Source organism: Ambystoma mexicanum, chromosome 3q (genome assembly GCF_040938575.1).
Source record: "Ambystoma mexicanum isolate Mex_15411 chromosome 3q, UKY_AmexF1_1, whole genome shotgun sequence".
Lineage (NCBI taxonomy): Eukaryota > Metazoa > Chordata > Amphibia > Caudata > Ambystomatidae > Ambystoma > Ambystoma mexicanum.
Genome location: NC_090926.1, coordinates 867875263 through 867900202, shown reverse-complemented (window position 1 = coordinate 867900202; position 24940 = coordinate 867875263). Strand labels below are relative to the sequence as shown.

Here is a 24940-nt window from a genome sequence, read left to right as displayed (position 1 = left end):
ACTGCATTAGTTTGTCTAGTGAGAGTCAAGGAGGCGTCCAGGTAGATACCCAAGGTTTTGGTATCTTTGGATACTTTAATTAGATTACCATCAATATTAAAGGAGCCGAACAGGGGAGTCAGTTTGTTAAGTCTCTGTTGCGTGCCTAAGATGAGAAGCTCAGTTTTGTCATCGTTGAGGCACAACTCGTGCTGGGCCATCCAAGCTTGTATGACCAAGTAGATGTCATTAAGGGCTTTAGAGTCAACAATGTAGTCACCAGTGATGGGTATGAATATCTGGGTATCATCCGTATAGTTCGTGTTGGTGACGCCCAGATAGTCAAGCACATCAAATAGTGGTTTAGTGAAGACATTGTAGAGAGTTGGGGAGACACAGGACCCTTGCGGGACTCCACAAGGGACAGGTGTAGGATCGGCCGATGCGGTAGGTGAGAAAACTCATGTGCCTATTGTCGAGGAATGACCTAATCCAGTTGGATGCATTGTCAGAGAAGTGGGCAGCGGACTTCAGGTGCCGACATAGTATTTGGTGATTGACCAAATCGAAGGCAGCGGATAAGTCCAGTAGTAGTAGTAAGAGGGCCAGTTCACCATTGTCTTTAAGGTCCTCAATTTGAGTTTTGAGGTCAAGAAGAGCTGTTTCAGTCCCGTGCTTAGGTCTGAAGCCAGATTGTCTTGAGCAGAGGAGGTTATTGTTTTCCAAGTAGTTCTGAATCTGCAGGTATGCTGCTCTGTCAAGTATTTTGAGTAGGAACGGTACGGTGGTAATAGGTCTGCAGTTGGTTGGTGTTTCAGGGTCAAGAGTCCTTTTTGTTTTTAGGAGAGGGATAACCCAAGCGTCCTTTAAGTTGTTGGGTACCGTTCCAGTTAGGAATGAAGAGTTAATGAAGGTGGTTATAAAAAGGAGCGAAATCATGTGCCGCTTCCTTAATGATAGGTGCTGGGCAGGAGTCACCTTGGCAGTTAGAAGGTTTTAAATTGCGAATGATGTTTTCGACCTCGAGGATGGTGAGTGGGGTAAAGCTGAAAGGGGTGCGAGTAAAGGAGGGTGCGAGTAAAGGAGGCCGGAGTAGTGGAGGGTTTAGTGGGGGGGTTGGTAAAAAGGGTAGTTTGTTTGACGTTCATTTTCGATTGCAGGGTGGTGATCTTGTTGAGGAGCGCGTTTTGGATGTTGTTGCACCATTTACTGTCTTTAATGCAGGTATCAGGAGCAGGGGAGGGGGATTCCAATTCTTTAAGGATTTTAAATAATTCCTTAGTGTTGGATTCTGCTTGGGTGATACGTTGGTTGTAGGTCTCCTTTTTGGCTTGTAGAATGGCTTCCTTGTAATTGTAGGTGGTGATAAAGAGGCGATCTTTGTTAGAGTCACATGGGTGGCTCTTCCAGAGTGATTTAGCCTTACGTTTTTCTTTGCGTACTGCAGGGTGAACCAGGAGTTCAGATCCCCTTCTTACCCGATGGTTTGAGGCGCTCTCGGGTGGAATGTTTCGCCGGGTGCTGTGACTCGCGGTGTTTTGATTTTTTGGGTTTTTCACCCGGGGTATCACCCTCAGCTGTCTTCAAGGGGGTCGAGGCCGCTTTCTCGAAGACGCTTAACATTGTCTTTCTGAATTCCTCCCACTCAGCCTGAGAGCTGTGTTTTGTGGGACAGGAAACCCTTTCTGGGGAAACAGAAGACGAGGAGGAAGGGGATCTTCGACGTCTCATTTTTGAGTGTCTTGATCGACGAATGGTGGGAGCTACTTCGAGATCTAGAATGGGAATGTTTGACGGCGAGGAGACGAATGCCTCGACTCAGCCGAAGAAACCTTCGAGGAGGTTTTGACCGACTTACCTCTCAAGCTTGCCCTTGCGCTCCTTCAAGGCTTTCGCTGTCATGGACATGCAGTCCTCACACTCCGAACAATGGTGCTCGGCTCCCAAGCACCACAAGCAGATTCCTGTGTGGATCCGTTATCGACATTTTTTTACTGCAGTCTCGACATTTCTTGAAGCCGGTTCGCGGCGGCGGTTTCGATGAAGATGCCATCGAGAACGAGTAGGTATTTATTCGAGTAGATATAGAGTTATCCTGACTGAAGTGAGCAACGACGTTCCGAGGCCCCACGAAGCGCGGAAAAATGGAACTGAGCAACAGCCGCAGCGCGTGGCTATTTATGGGCATGGTGACGTCGGCGCCGATACAGTGGCCGTTGAGGGACATCGGCGGAAGTCGACGCGCAGCGCCCTCTACAGAAAAAATTTCCGAGGCCAGCAAGGTGGAAACGTATTATCAAAGATAAGGAATAAGTCGGAGGACACAATCCCTTCGGAATCATTCTACAGAGTGACTCACCATGTTTATGTTTCCGTGCTTGGCTGCGAGTCCACTGCTGTCCTGCCAGATTTTGACTTGTGCGATTCATTATGTTTTGACATCTCCTTAGGCACAACAGCATCATGAACAGCACAAACAGCCACTCCGCGGAATGGATGAGGTTTTAAAGGTTGTAGCCACTCCTTTCCAAGGAAGCAAAACTGAGTAGAAGGACTGTTAGGCAAGGTTTGAATGCAGTACCCTCTGATACGAACAATCAACTAGGACTACAGGTATAGGCAACCCAACCTTTGGTATAAGCTTGTACCACACAGTTTCGGTAGCGTGTTGAGCAGAAAGCTTCTCTCAAGAAGGGAAATGTGAGCAGTAGTGGTGGTACAAAGATTCACAGTTAAAGGTATTCAAATAAACTCTTACACTCCAGGTTTCTTGCATAAAGAATTATTAATGTATTTATCGGTCCGGTATAAAGCCTTCTTTAGAAGGAAGCAATATACTGGTAACACACAAACACACTTCAATACTGTACACTCAGTTTCTGAATCAGACAAGACCCTTTTGGGATGGCCCACAGACACAACCTACACCCACAGGTGACTTCAGCAAACGGTCGCAGTAAATGCAAACCAAGGTAGTTCAAAACGAAACCACTGCCACCAGCCAGTCAATTGAGGAAAGGGTAACATAATATGCTAGATAAGAAGTTAGACAAAAGGGATACCAAGTAACCCCCTCCCCACCCAGCACTCTATTGGAAGATAGTGTGTGCTGGGTCTAGAAAGTTACTGAAGGTGCTTTGTGACAATTGTAAAAGATGATGCCTATGGACTTAGACTCAATAACCAAAAGAAACCATGTATAAAAAATCACATTAATATACATGAGTGGGAAAAAAGGGTCACACTCTCCAGGTAAAAAAATCAAGTCCTCAAAATCCAGCAAAGTTGCTGGGGGTCTCTAAGGTCGAGGGAATTAACACATTTTTGAGAATTCTCCCCAACAAGGACCACACAGTATCAAAGTTCCAGAGTCTCCAGCACAAACAGCCACTCGGCAATGAAAATTGAATTCAAGGGAAACCGACCCCAATGGAAACCTATAGTGTTATTCAATTTCAGGAATACTATAGTGATACCAACACTGTTGCATGTAAGTACCTGGCCACTTGTGAGTTATTCTGATTCAAGAATAATACACTTACGCAACCCAGATAAACAGTAAGCACTTTGCAACATATCAAACTTATTCTTCTCTCAGGAACGGATACAGTTACACTATTATTACCTTTCACAACACAGTTCAAAAGGTACTGGGGCAGTCAGCTACTCATGGATAAGAACTCAAGATACACATTTACAATGGCAATCAGCTATTCAGGGACAGTAAAACCGTATTGGTCAAACTCTTACAATAATTCTATTACAAGAACAGTTAGTTTTAGCAATGATAATTTTCAGAAGATTGCAACACAATTCTAAGGAATGTGTATACTTTCCAAGGACAGAATGCAACTCTAGATTAAGTGAACTCTGCAAGACAGTTTTAGTATGGCACTAAGTTCAGGGAAAGCAAAACCGAATGTTACACTTTAAGCCATTCAAGGCGAGTAAACCATATTGGTAGACTTTTTCAATTATTCTGTTTCAGGAATAATAAAGAAATAATGGAACACCATCTTCACTGGTGCTTTGGAAAAAGGAGCACAAAAAAAATTAAAAAAATAAATCTCAAAACCCTGAAGAATCCTTTGCGGAGAGCCTATTCACTCTACTGCTGCCACAAGATACATTCCAGTCTACTGCTGCTGCATCCTGGAGGTGTCGTGCAGCATCATCCTCTTCTTCATTTATAAGGTACTGTGATACTCAAGGTAACTTACCTACTTGCTTAGCTGCTCCTGTGTTGCTGGAGTGCCGATTCGTGTGTTAGGGAGTTTGCCCAGGTCACCCGCCTGTGTGCCTTCATGGAGCCTTCTCCGAAGTGCCTGGACACTTTTTCCAACAAAAAACTTAACTTACATGCTACTGAAGACTTCTTCTGGAACTTTCTACAGCTTGTGCCTTACATGTTTTGCCCTCCAATCTGATTCTGAGCCACTCAAGATAGGAATGGACTTCTGAAGTGTTAGGCCTCTGTAAAGAATGTACAAATATTGACCTATGTTGGTTTTGTTTCATACATTCTTACCCGACAGATATTCTAAAAGTTATTACAAATGTTTTACTGACCTTTGAATTGCATACTGCCATTCTAAAAGTAGTACAACAGATTTACTTCCTGTGAATACTGCATTGGTTTTTCTAAGTTACTCACTGTGGGTAATAGCATGTACTTTCTCACCTTACATAGCGTATAATTAAAATAAACCATTATTTTTATATAACTTTAGTGTGTCTTTCTTTGGGCCTATGTGTATACTCCTTTGTACCACAAAGCCCTTTCTCCCTCCCAAGATGAGCCTGGCTGCTCAGCCATTTCTATCAACCTACGTGTGTCGTTCAGGCCTATACTAAGAGTTGGAGCCCTGTGCCCCAAGTGCAAGTCTTCTTAAGTCCTACCATAGATGGACTTTTGTAAAACTCCTAACATGGGGTGATTTAATAAACTAGTACTCTAACATGAACAAATCAGTTCTGTCTGGCTCATTTTGCTATGGGCAATGAGGACATCGGATCAATGGTGCCTGAAACAAAGTGTTCAGCATGGCCAAAAAAACACAATATGCAGGGAAAATTGTACAGTAAGTTCCTCTCCAAACAACGGATTATAAAAGTATACTCCTTAAAGAAACATTTTCAAGGAGATTAAGAAATAACTGCAATGTTTTACATCATTTAATGTCAAAACGGAAAAAGTATGCCAATTTAAAAAAAGTGTTCATCCTTTTTACCAGATACTCCTTATTGGCAGCAAGGTGGACATCATGGTTGTTACCAACCCAACCAAATAAACTGGTCATTTTTTAGGATACATATTAAAGTAAATATAATAGATTCTGCTCAAGTGGGCCTCAGCAACCAAAGTTTTAATGAACAGATGCCATGCGTAGGCATTCAGTGATAAAACTGAACAATTGTGTTTATTCTTCAATTGAGTTGAGTGATTTATCCGCAATTCCCTTAGAACATTTTTTTCTGATGACATCTTCCTTGAGCGATAACACGTTTTAGTATACGGTCGAATGGTTCACAATCAATGGTTTGACCTAGGTTTTCGATATAGTTGCATTCCTAAAATGGCGTGCTCATTTGCCACCAATATTCTAGTTGGTGTTTGGATGAAGATGGCAGCTCACGTTTGCATGTTTTCCTTGTAAGAGACTACTTTTGAGGTGTAGGATGCATCTCAGCCTTTTTCCCCACAGCGAGTGAACCCGTTTGGATATTTTGCAGGGGTCCTGAGCACTGTTGCCATTGACAGTGCATCTTCATGGCTTCAGGTCCAGCAAGCCAAACATGCCACAGGTGAACAGAGTATTACTGCATCCATTCACAGTGTTAGAATACTATCATCAAAGCAAAGGAGAAATGTCATCTAGCCTTTATTGATTTAAGGCAAGCCTTTGACCGAGTAAATAGGGAACAACTATGGTAGAAATTGGAGCAATGGTTGCCCAAGCGCGCTCTTGGAGCCAATAAAAGCACTACATAAAAACACTTCAACTCAGATAAGGATTGACAATAAGGTCAATTTATCTGTAGTTCTTACTTTAAGCTTTACATTGCTGATCTGCCGGGGGCCTTAAAACACACAAGACATTACCCCTTGAAAATAAACCACCAAGAGAGATTGATGCAGGCGACATTGTCTTGCTAGACCAGACTCAAATCGGTCTCTTCAACGGCTACTATCGAAACTAAAAACATATATACATACATATATACATGATACATTACTCACCATAATCGTATTTCTGATGCTTGTATCTGCTAAGATTCACATGCTGTGCATAGGCCGACATCTAGTGTTAGTTTGTTTTTCGAAACTCGAAAAGGGGCGCCGAACCAGGGCGTGCCAGTAATACTATCCCTAGTGTGAGGTCCCCGTACCCATGTTCCCTCACGCGTGTAGGACCCTCAGATTGTATTTTATGACATGAGGTAGCATGAGGAGTAGCAAGAGTACAGAGTATCCAAGCAGATAAGATAGATAAGACTACAAGGAAGGGCAGGCGCGGGTGAATCTAAGCCGATACAAGCATCAGAAATACAATTACGGTAAGTAATGTATCCCTTCTGAGGCTTGTGGAATCTGCTTAGATCACATGCTGTGCATAGATTAGCGAGCAGTGTTAGAAGGAGGTGGGTTGTGAGAAGGTACATAAGCGAACAAATGAGCATCTGTCTTGGAATGAGCGTCAATGCAGTAGTTATGAGTAAAGGTGTGAATAGATCTCCATATAGCTGCTTTGCAAATACTGTTGAGGGGTACATTTGCAATGAAAGCCAGAGTGGCTCCAGTACCTCTTGTAGAGTGGGCCCTTGGCGTACAAGGCAGTGTTTTATCTGTAATGGAATAGCACAGCTGGATACATCAGACTATCCACTTAGAGATAGCATTCTTAGAGATGCGATCTCCTTCTCTGCCTGGAGCTATGAAGACGAACAGCTGATCTGTCATCCTTAGTGGTCTGGTCTTGTCTACATAGTAGAGGACCGCCCTCCTCACATCTAGTGTGTGGAGTTTCACCTCAGCAGAGCTTTTGGGTTCTTGGAAGAAGGCTGGTAGCTCAATAGACTGGTTATCATGGAATTTGAAATGAACTTCGGTGAGAACCTAGGGTAAGTGCGTAAAACCAGTTTATCCTTATGAATAGTAAAGAAATGATCCTGCACTGAGAGCTTGAATTTCACTGACCCTTCTTATGGAGGTGATGGCTACTAAGAAGGCAGTTTTATAAGTCAGTTGTAGATTTGTGCATGGGCTCAAAGGGAGGTCCCATGAGCTTAGCAAGTACCACATTAAGGTCCCACCCTGGTGGTGGGTTTGAAATTGGAGGTGAGTCTCTTTACCCCTTCCATGAATGCTTTGACGACGGGCACTTTCCAACATGACACCTTGTTATGGGAAGTGGTGTAGGCTGATAAAGCTGCCAGGTGCACTTTTAGTGAGTTAAACACTAACCCTGCATCCAGTAGGTGGGGCATATAGGTGACAACATTAGAAGGAGTACAATCAACTGGGTTGATTTGCTTATTCTGGGACCAAATAACAAATTGTTTCCATTTGTCATAGTAACAGTGCCTCGTGTTAGGTTTTCTTGACTCTTTCAAAATATCCATACACCTCTGGGGTAAATTGAGATATCCAAACTCTGACTTCAGGAGCCATGCTACCAAGTTCATAGAGTTGGGCTGAGGATGCAATGTTAGCCCCTCGTGCAGGGAGAGTAGGTTGTACCGGCAGAGGAGTTTGATGGGGTCGCACACCACTAGTTTGCATAGGTGTGGATACCATGGTTGTCTCGCCCACATAGGAGCAACCAGGATGAGCGTCATCAGTTCCCTGTGGGTCTTGTTCACCACTTTCCTCGTCAGAGGGGTTGGTGGAAAAACATAGGCAAACATCCCTGACCAATTCACCCATAGGGCGCTCCCCTTGGAGCCTGGCTGGGGGAACCTGGATGCAAAGTCTGGGCATTGTCTGTTTTCGCTTGTGGCGAATAGGTCTATAGTGGGGAAACCCCATTGAGAGAAAGGTCTCCTACGACCTCTTTGTGTAGTCGCCACTCGTGTTCCTCTAGGAGGGGGATCTCTACTCAGAGCATCTGATGGCGAGTTGAGTTCCCCTGGAACATGTTGGGATGACAAGTACATTTTCGGTTTGAGTGCCCATTTCCAAATTTTCTGGGCAAGCTTGGACAGATTGGGAGAATGAGTGCCCTCTTGTTTGTTTAAGTAAAACATTGCAGTCAAGTTGTCTGTTAGGATCTGCAGACTGGTTAGATAGGAGGGGTTTGAATGCCCGAAGCGCTCTGAAGACTGCCAGAAGCTCTAGCAGATTGATGTGGTTCTGAGCCATTGTGTGAAAGCAGAGACCCTGAGCTGTAGGGTGAAGGTAGTGGGCTCCCCACCCTGCTAGGGAGGAGTCTGTTGTGACAACAGCCTGTATCTCTGGATCGTAGAAGGGTTTCCCCTTCGTAAGATTTTCTTGTCCACCAGCGAAGACTCTGTACTAGTGTTGGCGAAATGACCACTTGCCTGAGACCACTGTTTCCACAACCATTCCTGCATGGGTCGCATGCGCAGGCGTGTGTGAAGAACCAGGTAAATGCAAGATGCCATCATGCCTAGCAAACGCATAGCTTTGCGCCCCCTTATTTGGCGACCGGCCTGATAGAGGAATTTGCAGCAACAGATTTTGAATTCTTTCCTCTGATGGAAAGGCCAACCCCTCTTGGGTATTTAGGACAGCTCCTAGGAACTGTCGAGGTGCTTGGCATCAAGCTTGATTTTTCTCGTTGATTGAGAAGCCCAATTGGAAGAGGAGGTCGATTGTTCTTTGGACGCTTAGTCTGAAAATTAGGGGGACTCCCCCCGTAATGAGCCAGTCGTTCAGATAAGGGTACACTGGGATTGCCTCCCTGCGTAAGTGCGCCGCCACCACCGCAAGTACCTTGGTGAATACCCTTGGAGCCGAGGCCATTCCGAAGGGCAGCACCTTGAATTGGTAGTGCTGGTTGTCTATCTTGAAATGCAAGAATCTTCTGTGCGCTGGGACCATTGAAATATGAAAATGGGCATCTTTCATACCCAATGTTGCCATGCAATCCCCCTTTTTTTAGTAGGGGGATTACGTCTTGTAGTGTAGTCATGTAGAATTTTTGTGGCTTGACATACTTGTTTGCAGGGCGCAAATCTAATACTGTTCGCATTGTCAGATCTTTTTTTGGCACAAGGAAGTAGGTTGAATAAATACCCCCGTTTACCTGTCTGACCGGGACAACAACTATGGCATCCTTTGCTAGCAGAATGGCAATCTCCTTGAGGAGGATCTTCTGGTGTTCCAGTGAGTGTACCTTCTGTCGTGGAGGATGGTTGTGGGGGCGCCTTAGCAACTCTATGCAATATCCTCCGGACACTGGACAGCACCCATCTTTCCGAAGTGATCCCCCTCCCATGCGTGAGTGATGTTGGAAATGCGGCCCCCTACTGGGGATGCATGGGAGGGGACCTGAAGCTGAGCGTCAATGTTTGTTGGGTGGCGTACCACCTCTGGCGGGGCTGCCTCTACCCCTAATGCGACCCCTGCGCTGCCCTCTGGGGAAGCCATGCGAGGATTGGGATGGATTGTTGCCCCATGAGGTTTCCTGATTCTGGTAATAGTTTGAACTCCTTTGGGAACTTTGGCCCCGAAAGCGGCAAAAATTGTTTCCCCTCTGTCCAGAGGGTTTATTGGTGAGTTGGCCAAGAGATTTTAGGGTCTCATACTCATCCTTAGCTGTTTTTAAAGCTTCCTCCACTGCCTTGCCGAATAGTACGTTTGGCTCTACCGACATATCTGAGAGTGGCCTGGGTTTCAGGTTTGAACCCCAACTGCCTTAGCCAAGCGTGACGCTTTATAAAGTGCCTTCGGCGATTAACCTTCCAGCATTATCTGCTGCATCAAAGTTTGTCTTTAGTATGCATCCTGATACAGACCTTCAATCTGCTGCTAGTTGAGCCAACTGGCTCTTTAGGGGTTCGGGTGCGGAGGATACCAAAGCAGATACCTCCTCTCACTGATTGTAGCTTGCCAAAAGAACGGCACTGTCGGCAATTCGTTCCTGATGGGCGGAAGTGGAGGCAACTTTTCTACCCAGAGCGTAAAGTTTTTTACTCTCTTTATCAGGCGGTGCTTCAGAAGAAGCAAGCAGTGTACCTGCCCTTTTTCTGGCAGTTGTTACGACCAGAGAATACGGTTTTAATTGGCCCCTAATGTACAGGGGATCGGAGGGTGCGGCACTGAATAATTTCTCAGATCGCGGATTAACCTCACAAGTGAGATTTGGGGTTACCAGCGAGGGATCAATTCCATGCTGGATGGATTTTAATATAGGAATAGCCCAAGTAATGGCACTCTTGTCTCCTAGGATCTCTTCAGCGAAATCCATGTCTTCTTGGACACCCTGCGTGTCAATATGAAAATGGGCAGCTGCCTTAGCCAGTACCTCATTGAGGAGATGTTGGTTATCTACCGGCAAGTCATGCACCGGGGGGTCTTTAGGAATCGGGGAGTCAAGATTGTAGGCTTCAGCCTCATCCTCCTCCTGGTCCTAGTCATTCCCATAATAAGAGACCCCTGTCTGGTCTTCCACCAGTTGTGTTTGTTTCATCACAATATGAATCAGGGTGGTAAGATTCAACCACAAAGGAGTCTGTGACCAAGCCCTGAGCCGGGGCGTCAGAGCGGGGTTTTTTAGCAGGAGGCTGAGAGGATTTAGGTATTGCCTTACACCCCGAAGGGGCAGAGGCACCTGGGGTGTTGGCATGGCTATGAAAGTAATTAGGGTCCTTTTCATAGATGTCAGCCAAAAATGACATCCTTCTCATGACCCTATCAATATCAGCCGAGTTCCATTCTCCTGAGCTAGGAACAACCACAACATGTTCTGGTTCCTCATCAATTCCCACATCTTGAGCAGTGGGAGGGATGACTTTACTTTTAGTGGAAGGGTCAGAGACCTTGGACTTTTCTAAAGATTTAGGGGCCTTCTGTTCCTCCTTATGAACATGGTGTTCTGAAGATGACTTTAGGTTGTTTATCCCCCTTCCCATGACTAGAGCAATGTTTTCCATTGTTTTTAGGGGCCTCCGAGGGATTAGACACCTTGCGTCGAGTTTCGGAGGTGGTATTTGTTGCCGTTTATAAGGCAAAGGAAAAAGAACACACACACGGAGGGATGTGGAAGGTAACTGCTTTATTCCTCTTCCAACCGTTACTGGCGCAACGCGCGCCTTTCCCAGCATTCCTAACTCCCCCCCAACGTCCGTCCTCAACTCCTGCCCCTCTTGTGGGCGGGGCAACTTGTTAACCCTTCAAAAGGCGGAAACACCACCCTCGGACAATATGTCCAAACATCAATTTAACACTCTTCAACTAGTTGTGTTGGCCTCTTGATTATTCGCTGTGGTCTCCCATAACGAGCCTCTGTCCCTTCTCCGTTCTGGAGTCCTTCGCCCTGTTCTGTCTCTCTGGCATCTTCCTCAGAGGGGGCCCATAAGTCATCTCTCGGGATCCGTGGCTCCGGGTCTCGGGACAAACTCAAGTCTCTTCTCTCTTGAGATAGTTTTTGAATTGTTGGCAATTCCTCGTGATGGCTTTGTCGTGGCCCTGTGCCGTCACCATCGTGCCCTTTATTGGGGTGACCCTCATGGGGCTCAGGGCGAACCGTGGGTCTGTCTTGCGTTCCATGGGATGTTGAACGAGAACTTCATCTCCGATTTGAAAGTCTTTTGACGTTGCCTTGCGCCTCGTGTCAGTGTCCTCTCTCAATCTCGCTTTCCCTTCAGCATCACACTGGAGTATCTCGACGTCCGGGTCTCCGTCACAGACGGGTTCCGTGGTATGCGGGTGCGTACTTCATAACGAAGCATGAGTTCAGCTGTTGTCCTGTTCGTGGCCACATGTGATGTGTTCCGATAGTCTGAGAAGCCAACAGAGTGCTTGGTGCGGGTTGACTGTTTCGATTCTAGCTCTCTGGATGGTCTTTTTAATTGATGCCATGAATCGCTCTGCCATCCCATTTGCTTGTGGGTGTCGTGGTGTGATTTTCATGTGGTTGAATCCTAGATGTCTTCCTAGCGTTTCGAATTCATGTCCACAAAATGGTGGCCCGTTGTCGGGCTTGATCACTCTGGGAATTCCCCATTCGCTGAGTATTCCTTCTAGTACCGCTGCTACTTGCGGAAAGGCTGTGGTGGCTACTTCTTATAATATCGGAAACCGCGAGTACTCGTCTATCAGGAGTAGGAGGTAGTCACCTGATTCTGTGGGTCCATAAAAGTCCATGGCTGCTCTTTCCCCACGGGTGATCTGGTATTTGCGTGTGTTGTAGGGGAGCAGGCGGTTCGGCTGGCGAGGTGCACTGGCAAGCATGGCAGTTCTTGACCCATTCGTCGACTGCAGCATCCAGAAATGGGAGCCAGACGTGTCATCTCAGTTTTTTTGTGTTTTCGGCTCCCCTATGTCCTTCATGTGCGGTGCGGACACCCTCATTTCTTGGAGCCGCTGGGATGACAATTCGGCAAAATCCAAGTAGAATGTTGTGGTTTTTGACGGCTAGTTCATTATGTACTCTGGCTAATCTTACAATTTCTTGCCTGCTCACCCCCGGGTGGGCTAGCATTGCTCTCCGGTGGTCTTTCCATTTGTTGGTCGTCGTGAGGCTGATCGCAAGAGAAGCTGATGCAGCAGCGACCATGTCAAAAAACAGTGCGGGCGGTAATGAGTTTGACACAATGTAGTTGACATACGCGACATCCCCTCTACGCGTTATTGGGTCTCCCACTGGGTGACGCGACAAATAGTCAACGGGGTTCAGGTCGCCTCCGGGTCGATGAATAATGATGTTGTAATCATATTCTTGAAGGCGAATGCCCCATCGCTCTATCCTCGGGCGCATCTTTGTGTGCGGGTTACCGAACAGAGAGAAGTGCCTGGTGATCCGTTATCAGGGTGCATCTTTTTCCAATTAAAACGTTGTGAAAATGCTCACATGCCCAGACAGCGGCCAGACTTTTTTCTGCATGGGAGTAGGCCATTTCTGGGGTGGACAGTGCCCTGCTTGCATAAGCTACCACATGTCTGGGGTTAACATCTGCACCACTTCTCTGGGCTAGAATGGCTCCTAGGCCAACTGGGCTCGCGTCCACCATTACTTCTGCGTGCCACGTTGGGTTGAAATAGGCAAGGCGGTGGGCTTCCGTGAGGGCTTGCTTGATGTCAGCAAAAGCACGTTGGTACGCTGGTGTCCTGTCAAATGTTGCTTCTTTCTGTAGAAGTTTCCTCAGTGGCTCCGTGAGGAATGCGTACTGCGGAATGTATCTTGCGCAATATCCAGCCATACCTAGGAACGAACAAACCTCTGCAGGCTGTTGTAGTTCGCTGAGGTTTGTGATCGTGTCAACTTTTTCCAGATCCGGCATCATCCCCTCACTAGAAGAAATATGTTAAAAAAATGTGAGCTTCGCTTTGCTGAAACAGCATTTTGCGAGGTTGAGTATGAGGCCAGCAGCTTGTAATGCCTCACAAGTGGCAAACAGGGCAATATCAGGAGCTTCCTTTGATGAGCCGAAGATGAGGATGTTGTCACCATAAGGCGCAATTTGCACCCTTCTTTGGGTACGAGAGGTGACACCCATGGTGTTGGTCCTGTCACTGGCTCAATGATGCCGGAGAGTAGTTGTTGAATTTCTCGCGACACTGCTTGTTGGAGGTGGAATCCAACTCTTCTTGGATGTTGTGGCACTGGTCTAACGTTGAGGTCTATGTGAAGTTTGATTGGGGGACCTTTAAGTTTACCCAAACCAGAGCATATTTTTGGAAATCTCTGTACAATGTCCTCCTTTGTGACAAGGTTTTGTGATTGATGGCATAGAATGGTCCCAATCTGTTATTTCGGTTCTTGCCTGTTCGTCGTTGCAGTGATGGTGTCTCCAGATCTCATGTGAATTTCTATCATTCCCAGGCGAGAAGCGGTGTGATAGCTGAGAAGGCATCGACTTCTGGTGAGCGAGCGAATGACATGGATGATGGTGTCCACCTGTCGGCCATTTAGGAGGAAACCGTGTGTAAAATGTCGAATTGTCATCAATGCTGGGGCTGCGCCCCACTGAAAAATTTGCGAGTGTGACAACTCAAGCGCTGGCGGATTCAGGATCCTAGCATAATCTTGTTCACCCATTATGTTTACCGTGGCCCCAGAGTCAACCATGAAACAAAACAGGCAATTTTCCATCTTGATCGGAATTTTGGGAGCTTCTCTTGATTCTTCATTGTCAAGTATAAGGTTGACATTCGTCTCGATTATTTGGGTCGTAATATGTGGTGTATGCGGTCGCTGCTGGATCATGAAGAGTCCATCCTCCCCGTAACCTGGTGGATTGTCATATTCATTCCTTAAGTATTGGGTTTGATCTGTGTGGTCAGATGTTTGCGGGTATTCATCCATAGCTCTAACATATCGCCGTTGGTTCTGTTGGTAGTATCTTTGCTGCCCGTATTGTGGGGCGGTGGACGGAACAGTATCCTGACAGGGTGCTAGGAGACGTATTGGAGTAAACGGTATCCCTTCTCTAAATACTGACTGAAAGTGTCCTTCTCGGCCACAATTCGTGCAACGTTGCGATAGAGCTGGGCATGATCCTGAGTGTGGAAATGTCATTACGAGCGATAGCATTGTCTCTGTTGACGTGGGGCTTGTGGTCTGTATGGGTATGGTCCTTTGTCGCCTTGGGGAGGTGGTTGCATGGCCGCCATCAGTTCAGCATTGTCTTGTTCAGGGTTGCTGGTGCCAGTCATGGACGCGGCTTAGGCATCGACTCTCTCGGATATGCGGGCAAGCTCACTGACCTCGAGGATGGTGAGGGGCGTCTTCAACAATTGCTTCTTGAGTGCAGGTGATAAACAGCCCTCTAACTCTGAGACGTATCACCTCTTCAAGTGAAAATGCATCAAATTGGCAGTGAGCTCCTTTTACTCTTAAGCGAGTTAGGAATTCATCCACTGTCTCGTGTGGTTTCTGTGTAGATTGGTTGAAAAGTTCTTTCGTAATCACGGTTTACTTCAATTATGAGAAGTTTGTCTAGTGCTTTAATTAATTCGGGAAGAAGTTTTGTTCTGCTGCAGGAATTGTCTTGACAATTGTCTTAATCTCTCCCCCCACCAAATTGAGAAAAGTGGCATCCTTAGTTGTATGGATTTGGCTGCATGGGCAGGCTGGGGTGACACTGGATTACTCATCTTTTGAGGTGTTGATTACTTTGCTGCCCCTTTCTGGAGTAAGGGGTCTTGGCCTCACTGTTGGTGGGTTTGGATGAGCACCACCCTTGGGTGCTGCGAGTGTGTGGGGCACGATGTGCTCACTGGTGGGACCACGGGGGCCAAATGTCCCAGGGTATTGGGCCTTGTCCCCACTACTAGGGCCCACTGTGCACTGGGGAATGTTAGTGAAATGGTACTGTGCACTGAGGTTATTAAAATAGCATAGTCTGGTATGTCAGGGGTGTTTTGTATTTACTCACCCTCAGATATGCCCTTGTCATATGCTGGCGTTCTGAAACTTGAAAGGGGCCTCCCGCTTGAATGGCATGGGCGGCCGTGTTTCCAGGGCAGAGCGTGAGACGTTTCTTCACTTTGGGGCGTTGGTGTGCCTTTGCCAGCCAAAAGGCGCGTGTGAAATCACTGCCGTTAATCAGGAGGAGGCAGGCACGCTGCTTGTGCTGCAGGCGTGGAAGGAGCCTTGGCGGATTGCCAATGTGGGGTCTGCCCTCGGCAGTCTCGTGGTGCCTTTGATGAGGAGACTTGGCAGGGTGTCCGACCCTCAATCGTGTGCGGCTGGGCGCCGGCAGCTTCAGAAGAAGGAGGATGCTTGGCGGGGTATCAGTGGCTGCGTATTATCTCTTCATGCGGAGAAGGAGGCTGACCGAGTGACAGCAGCCGCGGCGGCTTCAGGAGGTGGAGGCTTGGCGGAATGCCAGCGGTCACGGAATTCGGCGGACTTCTGAGAAGGAGGACTCCGTCGTGTGCGGGACGGTCCTCGTCGTCAAATGTTGCTGCTTATAAGGCAAAGGAAAAAAAACACACGGAGGGATGTGGAAGGTAACTGCTTTATTCCTCTTCCAACTGTTACTGGCGCAACGTGTGCCTTTCCTCCATTCCCAACTCCCCCCAACGTCCGTCCTAAACTCCCGCCCCTCTTGTGGGCGGGGCAACTTGTTAACCCTTCGATAGGCGGTAACAGTATTCGAGGAAGGACATCGAATCTCGGGAGTAGACGCTACGCGTCTTGACTGAGGAGAATAGAGGGCGGAATCGTCATCTGACGATCGGGCCTCTGGGACTATTGATAGTGCGACACCTTTATCAACTGAGGACGGTTGGTCTTTGTCATGAGGCGAGCGCAAACGGGAACCCCCAGAGGACACAGATTTGTTGGATCGCTCTCTAGGTGGCTTCCGTTGCTGATCGCTCGCCACGCGTGTCGAGTCACGGCTGATGTGTTTAGTGGAGGTAGTATGTGACACACTCTTGCCGCCGGGTGTTGTCCCCACAACGTGGCCGCCGGCCAGTCCTTCGGAGTCGGGGGCCTGCGCATGGGTGTCCAAAGTCAGCCCTTGGCCCTAGCTGTCCTTTTCGGCTGCGCTGCTGCCATTGCTGAATGTCCCCTCCAATTCCACGGCCTCTAGCTGCCTGGCGTAGTGGACCCAGCGTTTGGTTGAGCGGTCCTTAAGGATTTTCGGCTTGAAGAGCTTGCAAGCTCGACAGGTAGCCTCGGGATGGTGTCATGGGAGACACAGATTGCATGTATTGTGCTTATCCACCCAGGGAAACTTCCTATTACACTTAGCACAGAATTTGAATGGAGTACTTTCCATATGTTACAAAACGGCAGCGGGGTACATGTAGGAAAATAGGTAAGAAAGAAGCCTGTATGACCACACCCCACTCTCCCTACTGTACAGGGCAGAGGCCTTCCAATGCCCAAAGTCACGGCCGTCCTCGACGGCTGGTTTCCTCGATCTTCAACGGCGTAGGGTGAAGTGAACGGGGAAGTTGTAATGGACAGTATAAACGACTAAAAGACGAGGGAACTCCGCAACATGCGTCCGACTAGTATGGCGGAAAAAAACAATCTGAGGGTTCTATATGCGTGAGGGATCATGGGTACAGGGGACGTCACACTAGGGATAGTATTACTGGCACGCCCTGGTTCGATGCCCCTTTGAGTTTCAAAAAACAAACTCATACTCCACAGCTTCCACTAGATTTCGGCCTATGCACAGCATGTGATCTAAGCAGATTCCACAAGCCTCAGATAGATATAGAGAATGACAATGCATTACTTACTGTAAAAGCATTTGTGATGGTTGCATCTGCTTAGATTCACATGCTGTGCATAGTCCGACAGCCAGTGGTCTCTGCGGAGTATTGCATTTTGTTTTTCGACGTCGACAAGGCGTGTCTGTAACACTATCCCTATAGTGACGTGCAGTGTACCCACAACCCCTCACGCGTCGTGGTCCCTCAGATTGTATTTTTTCTGCCCTGAGGGAGCCTTTGATACGTGAGTGAGTACAGAAAAGAGAGAGATGTAGAAAGATGTCTATGTTCCTTCCATCCGAGCGGGGAGGAAGGATGGGCGCATGTGAATCTAAGCAGATAAAACCATCAGAAATGCTAATGCATCGTCTTCTGATGTTTGTTAATCTGCTTAGAATCACATGCTGTGCTTTGACTAGCGAGCAGTACCCTGGGTTGGAGGTGGTTTGTGAGAAGGAACAGTAGAGAAGAGATGTCTTAATACTGCTTGTCCCACCTGGGAATCAGATCTAGATTGAGCATCTAGACAGTGTTTTGTAAACATGTGTACAGAACTCCAGGTTGCCGCTTTGCAAATGGACTCAAGGGGAACGTTTGCAATGAATCCTATGGATCCCCCAGTGCCTCGAGGAGTGTGCTCTTGGCTGGAAGGGTTTTTCTCTCTTAGCAAGAGTGTAACAGAGTGATGCATTGAACAATCCATCTAGATATAGTGGACTTTGAGACTGCATCCCCTTCTCTTCCTGCTGCCACCGAGACAAAGAACTGATAAGTCTTTCTCAGTGGCCTAGTTCTTTCCATATAAAACATGACAGCACTGCGCACATCCAGTGTATGCAGGCTCTTTTCTCCCAAATTGCAAGGGTTTTAAAAGAACGTTGGTAGTTCTATTGACTGGTTGACATGGAATTTCGGTGCAAACCTTGGGTGTATGCGTAGAACCACCTTATCTTTGTGAACTGTTACGAAGGGGTCTAGAATAGAAAGAGCCTGTAGTTCACTTACTCTCCTAATGGAGGTGATAGCTATTAGGAAAGCAGTCTTACGGGTGAGGTCCTTAAGAGTTGCCTTGTGCATGGTTTCAAAGGGTGAGCCCATGAGCCTGGTAAGTACCACATTAAGGTCACAGCCGGGAGCTGGGTTTACTATCGGAGGGCGAATTCTCTTTACCCCCTCCAAGAAGGCTTTGATAACTGGGACTTTCCACCATGACACCTTAAGTGGAGAGGTGGTGTATGCAGAAAGTGCCGCTCGATGGACTTTGTTTGGTGTTACTTGCCGGGGTACCTCTGGGGCTGGAGCCCCGGCCTCTGCTCTTGCCACGACGTTGTCCTCTTTGGTTATACTGGTTACTGGTACCCTGATTAGAGGGCCAGTTGCCTGCAGTGTAATGCTGTTGCTGCTGTTGGCGTTGGCCACGAAAAAAGCACTTGTTCCCAAATCCCCGCCTGTTTGGAGGCTTTGAGATTTGGTCTAGGGTCTTTATGGTGTCAAATTCTTTCTTCGCATTTTCCAGTGCATCATCCACTGCCCTTCCAAAGAGATTTGACTCTTCTATTGGCTTATTAATGAGTGACGCCTGCGTTTCTGCCTAGAAACCAGAATTGCGAAGCCAGACGTGACGCTTCAGCAGAATTCCCTGCACCAAAGACCGGCCAGCAGTTTCTGCCGCATCAAGAGTGTTCTTAATGATGCTCTGGTTGACCAGAGCTCCTTCTGTAACTGTAGCCAATAAGCAAGTTCTTAGAGGTTCAGGGGCTTCTTCGATGTCCTGCTTAAGCTTTCCCCATTGAGCATCAGCATAGCTTGCCAACAATGTATTATTGGCAATCCTAATTGAAAACGCTGCCGAGGCGGAAATTCTTTTGCCCAAGGCATAAAGCTTTTTCCCCTTCTTTATCTGGGGGTGCCTCGCTGGTTGACAGTGGAACCCCAGCCCTCTTCCTTGTGTTAGTCACCACTAAGGAGTCCGGGACTGAGTGACCCCTGATATATAATGGGTCTGACTGAGAGGGTGAGAACAATTTCTCGATTCTTGGATTGACCCCCTCTTACCAGCGCGGGGGTGGACAGCGATGGGGTGAGTCGTCTCTTAACCGAGGCGAGGATAGGAATAGTTTAACTAGTGCAAGGTTTTTCTTTAATAAGCCTTTCGACGAAATCAGTATCTGGGGTGACCTCCCCAGTTTCAACTTCAAAATGCGCTGCTGCCTTCCTCAGTAGCGCATTGAAGGTGGGCTGATCGTCTACTGGAGACGTGTTCCTGACCGGTGTGGTCTGAGGAGAAGAAAGGTCTATAATGTCGGGGTCTGTAGACCCTGATGGCGACTGCCAGGGCTGTAAGCCACCTTCACCTGGGTCCTCCTCGTAGCCCTCCTCACCTATGTTAGTGTCATCATGAAAACCTTCTCCCTCTTGTTGGTCTTCATTATTCACAAACTCATCCTCTTCCTGGAAGTGAGTCCTCTTCAGTGAGGTCGTAAGAGTTCATGTCTTCCTGTAGGGGGTAAAAGAGCTTCGGGTATTTAGCCCATGGCCCCTCCTGGAGTACCTCCCTTGGACTCTTGGGTGTCCTATTTTCTGGAATGGCCATGAACCCGTCTAACTTGTCCATACATGACTGGAACCTCTGCAGTCCAGTAAGGTAGGCCAGAGCGGTCTGGGAGTGAAAAGGGAGTTCCCTCTCCCAGTAGTTGCTTAGTTCTGTCCCATAGCGTCAAAGATAGAGTCCCTTCGCCTTCTGAGAAACCCTATTGCTCGCTAGGGTCTTCTGTCGACGGTGGGAGCTGTCCCAGCCTACCCTCCGGCGTCCTCGGAGTTTCTTTGGCCTTGTGAGCGGTTTTCGACGTGTCGTCCGTCTCTGGCCGTCTTTAGAAGCTATACGCGCAAGGCTTTCAGCGATCAGCTTTTCCATCGAGGGATCGCTCGCCGTTGCGCTAGGCGGTGCCGAGTCTTTACTGGCAACGTACGCACTCTTGCGAGGCGCGTCGCCTGATGATTTGGCGTTAGAGCCCTTATTTACAGAAAGCCCAGTCGCTGGTCGCAGAAGCGGTGGCGGGGAGGGCTTGCGACCCTTACGGTCGGCGGAAGACGCCGGTGGGCCCGACGCCTCCGTTGACGCTATGGCGGCCTTCGTCTTCGACGAATGCGTGCCGTTGGGTATGTGCTTATGTGTTTTCCTAGGTTCGTCCTTGTCTCCGTGGTGTTCATCCCCATAAGCGGGGCGTGAGCCGGGCTTGCCGGGGCCGCGGACGGACGAGGAGCGGGAGCGCTCCTTTGAGAGGTCTACAACCTCCGTTGCGGAGGCCGTGTAATCACTGTTCTCATCACATTCGGCGGCGGCATCTGGCGAGGAGTCAGACCTAGACATCGCATAGCATGCCCACCTTTTCACCCTGCGGTCCTTTAAAGTATTGGGTTTAAATAATTTACAGGCCGCACAGCCGTCCTCTTTGTGATCGAGGGGCAAGCAACGGTTACACCGTTTGTGTTTGTCCTTCCAGGTAAACTTGCCCTTGCAACGCGGGCAAAACCTAAAGGTCGTCCTCTCCTTAGCTGAGGGCATGAAATGTGATTATGACCTTGAAAGAGAGGGAGGGGAAAGAGAAAGGCATGCTCATAGTGAAACAAAGAAATGACCAACAACCCCACTCTCCCTACTAGTTAGGCCGGCGAGGCCAGGCCACGTGTTCTCCGTCCCTCCGTCGAAGATCTTGCTCCGCGGAGAACAGCTTGGCAGCTACGTCGAGGGAGGGATCTATGTGATAGTTAATAATAATAAACAACCAAGGGTCGAGGAAATGATTTCGCAATGTCTCTCGAGGAGCTCCGCATAAAGGCGACCAATAACTGGGCGGAAAAAAACAATCTGAGGGACCTCGACGCGTGAGGGGTTGGGGGTACACTGCAAATCACTATAGGGATAGTGTTACAGACACGCCTTGTCGACGTCCCCTTTTCGACTACGAAAAACAAAATGCAATACTCTGCAGTGACCACTGGATGTCGGACTATGCACAGCATGTGATTCTAAGCAGATTAACATCAGAAATATATATATCATGACAAAGTATGCATGGAAAATAGGAAGTGATACAGTAGAAAGAGTAAAAGAGATAAGCTACTTGGGAGTAAGAGTAAATCAATCAGTAGCCAAGAAAGCTTGGGAAGAGGAACAACTCAAAAGCACGAATGTTAGTGCACAAGGATCGATCCTAAATGGAAAATTTGGCAAATTCTCTCTTCCCGGTGCGATCATTTTATATTCAAAAAGCAACTCCTATTCTAATATATGGTGGTGAAGCAAGTGTCAACCTCTCTTGGAGAATATGGGCAAGACTGGAGTCACAGTGTTGGAAATCAATATTAAAGTTACCGAAGTATACTCCAATAGCTGCAATTAGACTGGAGCTAGGACATCAATCTTTATACTCAATCATAAAATGGAAGACGCTTTAGTTACTAAGGAAGATCTCAGTGGACTCTACACTAAATGGGTACAATGTGCTTGCATTACAAACTGAGGGAAAGAGTGCAACTCTGCTAAACTTATGGAAAACAATCGAAAAACACAACTGCAATCCATTAATTCCTCATTGCAAGGAATCATAGAGAAGCCAACTCGAGTAAATGAGAAACTCAAAAGTCAGGATTGGATCCTCACAAGAGAAGCCGCACTTGCGTCTAAGTCACTACGGTTTGCGGCACACGACCGCAGGAAAAAAGAGACGGTGCCTCAATATTTAAAGAAATTTCCATCCAAATATCTTTGTGAAAGACTAATGCAAACAAGACTTGTAGTGCTACCAACAAATGAATTCAAACATTGAATGGGCAAACGAGGAGTAAATAATGGAGTTTGTAGATTCTGTAACACTAACAATTTAGAGTCCCCAATATATCTTATTTGAATGCACCGCAGTGAGAGCAGAAAGACTGATACATATCGAAAGCTGTATCGCACCGTATAAAGAGGTCGGTGGATATATGGTGGGAAAATGTCAATAGATGGAACATGCGATTCACCTGCGCTGGTGTAACGTTTTTAGACATTCTGTTAAAGAAACAAGAACAGAGCTCAGCAGAAATGACCTAGAAGAAAAATAAAATGTGGAATGTGGCGAATAAATACAGCTAATTGGACATGAAAAGATTTGGCAGCCTCGAAAGAAATGTAAATAGAGGATTGTTCGGTTGGGTTTTAGTATTAAGTGAGATAACCATGTGTTTGGTAACGGAGAATGAGTACATACGGAATGTGACTAAAAAAGTGTAATGATAAATTAAATCACAATAAAATAAATACATTAATTTATTCACCACCCCATTTGGATTCTCTTTGTACCTAGATGCATTTTGAAAAAGCAAATGAATTTGAAATGCATGACCAAGCTCCGTTTAACTTCTATTTATTATGACAAGTCTATGTTTAATCCTTTTATTTTGGCTTGATTTTAATTTATGTTGTGAAGGGCGATTTAAATGGACTTACAGCTACAATAGGTTTGTTTTTCAGGGACACCCAACCACATTTTTGGAAAGCTCATTTCTTTTTTTGTTTCAAAAGGAGATTCTTGAATTAACTGGTTGTAGATGGACAGTCCTTTGCGGTCAGGTTGGGGTTCTTGAATGTGGTGCATCAGTGGCAAACCAATCAGCACATGACTTGGTTAATGCAGGTTTCTAGGTCATGCTGTGTAGATCAGAAATTGAGGTTTCCGACTAATGTGTGGGTGTGCAAGGTCATTTTCACTTATTAAAGTTTACACCCTCTTGTAATGAATGATAGCAAGGTCTACAAAAACCTTTCCTATTAGTAAAACATATTAAAATTGTTTAGATGTTCATTGCTTAGATGCCTATTTTATTATTGTCCTAATGAAGATGCAGCCACTAATGTGGCTTAATGTCTATAGCGGCCTGTTTGATGATTTCAATTAAAAAAAAAACCATGTCATTGTGTTTTATCACTGTACGTCTTTCAGAGACAATTTGTGATATTTATGCCATTTAATTTTGTGTTGCGACACTGTTGAAAAGAGGCCTTGTAAAATATGTATTGAGAATTGTCATCACTGGGTTTATATGGATTGATTCAAATGAGTACCATTTATGTTTCTTAAAATTTAAGATTCATTGTCTTTGAATCGAGAATTCTTTCCGACATGTATTTGCGCACAAGGTACTTTTGTGTCATTATTTCTCAATGTTCTTCCAATTTATCTCAAGGATGCATACATTGGTTTCTTATGTAAGGGATCCCTGAAATTAGAACAGTCACTTCATTTTTGGGATTAAAACAGGCATCAGATTTGTATTCAATAACTATATACAGGACTGTATTGTGCTCAGGAATAAATGCAGCATGATGAGCCCCAACGAAGATCACAGAAAAGAAAACTCACCAACAATCTAGGAAATTATTAGAATAGCAGTTTTCAGTTATAGCTAAATGGTAATTATACAAAACAGAAGCTGAATGAAAAAAAACATACTTTTTTTCTTTTCTGCTTGCTTCTCAGTTTCTTCAGTAGTTTTCTGTTTGGCAGAGGTTTTGAAAAAATTTGCCAGTGAGTTAGTTGGCAAGCTACTTTTAAGTTGTGCTCCTCTTGGGGAGAGCGGTGGTTTCCTTGGCGACGAAACAACTTTTCTTGGAGAGTTTAATTTTCCTATAAAATATTTTGAAAAACCATCAACTTACATTGACCTCCCATCAAGTGTGTGATGCAATTATGTTTCAGCGTAAATCTTTAAGGGCAGCGTGTGTAGTGAGAATGATAAATGTAAAGCCCCTCTCCACCCGCTCCCCTCCCCTCACACACATTTAATCTTGGGTGCAATAGCTGACCAACTGCTCCTAAAACATTTATGAAAGTTAGCTGTAGGGTAGGAGGGATAACATTAGGGAGGAAAATAAAAATCTGTAAAGAGCAAGATTCATTTAGCCAATCTAAAGAATAAAACAGTGGATTATTTCTGTTATCAGTAATGTCAGTTCATATCTGGCTGGGGCAGTTTAAATGATTAGTGCAATATACTAAAGCGATAAAATCTAGATGCAGGATCCAAATGAGGAAAGGTAGGCTTGGTAAATATTTAACAGCAAAACAAATAAAAACACATCAACATTACTTTTCTGAAGACAAATCCAACCTGCTTGCCCCTCCTCTTAATTTCTCCACTTTTATATACTTCTGAACACATTGAAATCAATACGACTATCATACTTACAGACTCATGTCTTCAATTTTAAGGAGTACTCTTTCAGTTTCCGGATTATCAAAAAGAACTTCAATAGCGTAAGTTCACTTGAGTTAAAGACTTCATAAAACTATCCCTTGGTCTACAGCTCCCCAACGCTTCGTACAAGTCTGTACTACCCAAAGGATCTTTATGGAATGGCAGGCTTATCACAGGAGTAAGACGTGAGCTCTAGGTAAGTACACTGAACCCAGTAAGTACAATAGTCCAAAGAAACACATACACTTAAAATGTTATTTTAAAATATACATTCTATTTCCCCAAGGAAAGTAGATAAATGCTTAACCAACACACATGGGAATTCTTAATAAAACTTTTCAAAGGGCATTACTTCAATAG

At 46.2% G+C, this 24940-nt stretch overlaps 1 protein-coding gene across 1 annotated transcript in view; it reads right to left on the bottom strand.

Moving 5' to 3' along the window:
• The window catches only part of ATAD5 (ATPase family AAA domain containing 5), a 648582-nt gene that overhangs the window by 329002 nt on the left and 294640 nt on the right, over positions 1 to 24940 (bottom strand). The window contains exon 15 of the mRNA XM_069654960.1: positions 23836 to 24009. Within this exon, the coding sequence (XP_069511061.1) occupies positions 23836 to 24009 (174 nt within the window). The remainder of the gene's footprint in view (positions 1 to 23835; positions 24010 to 24940) is intronic.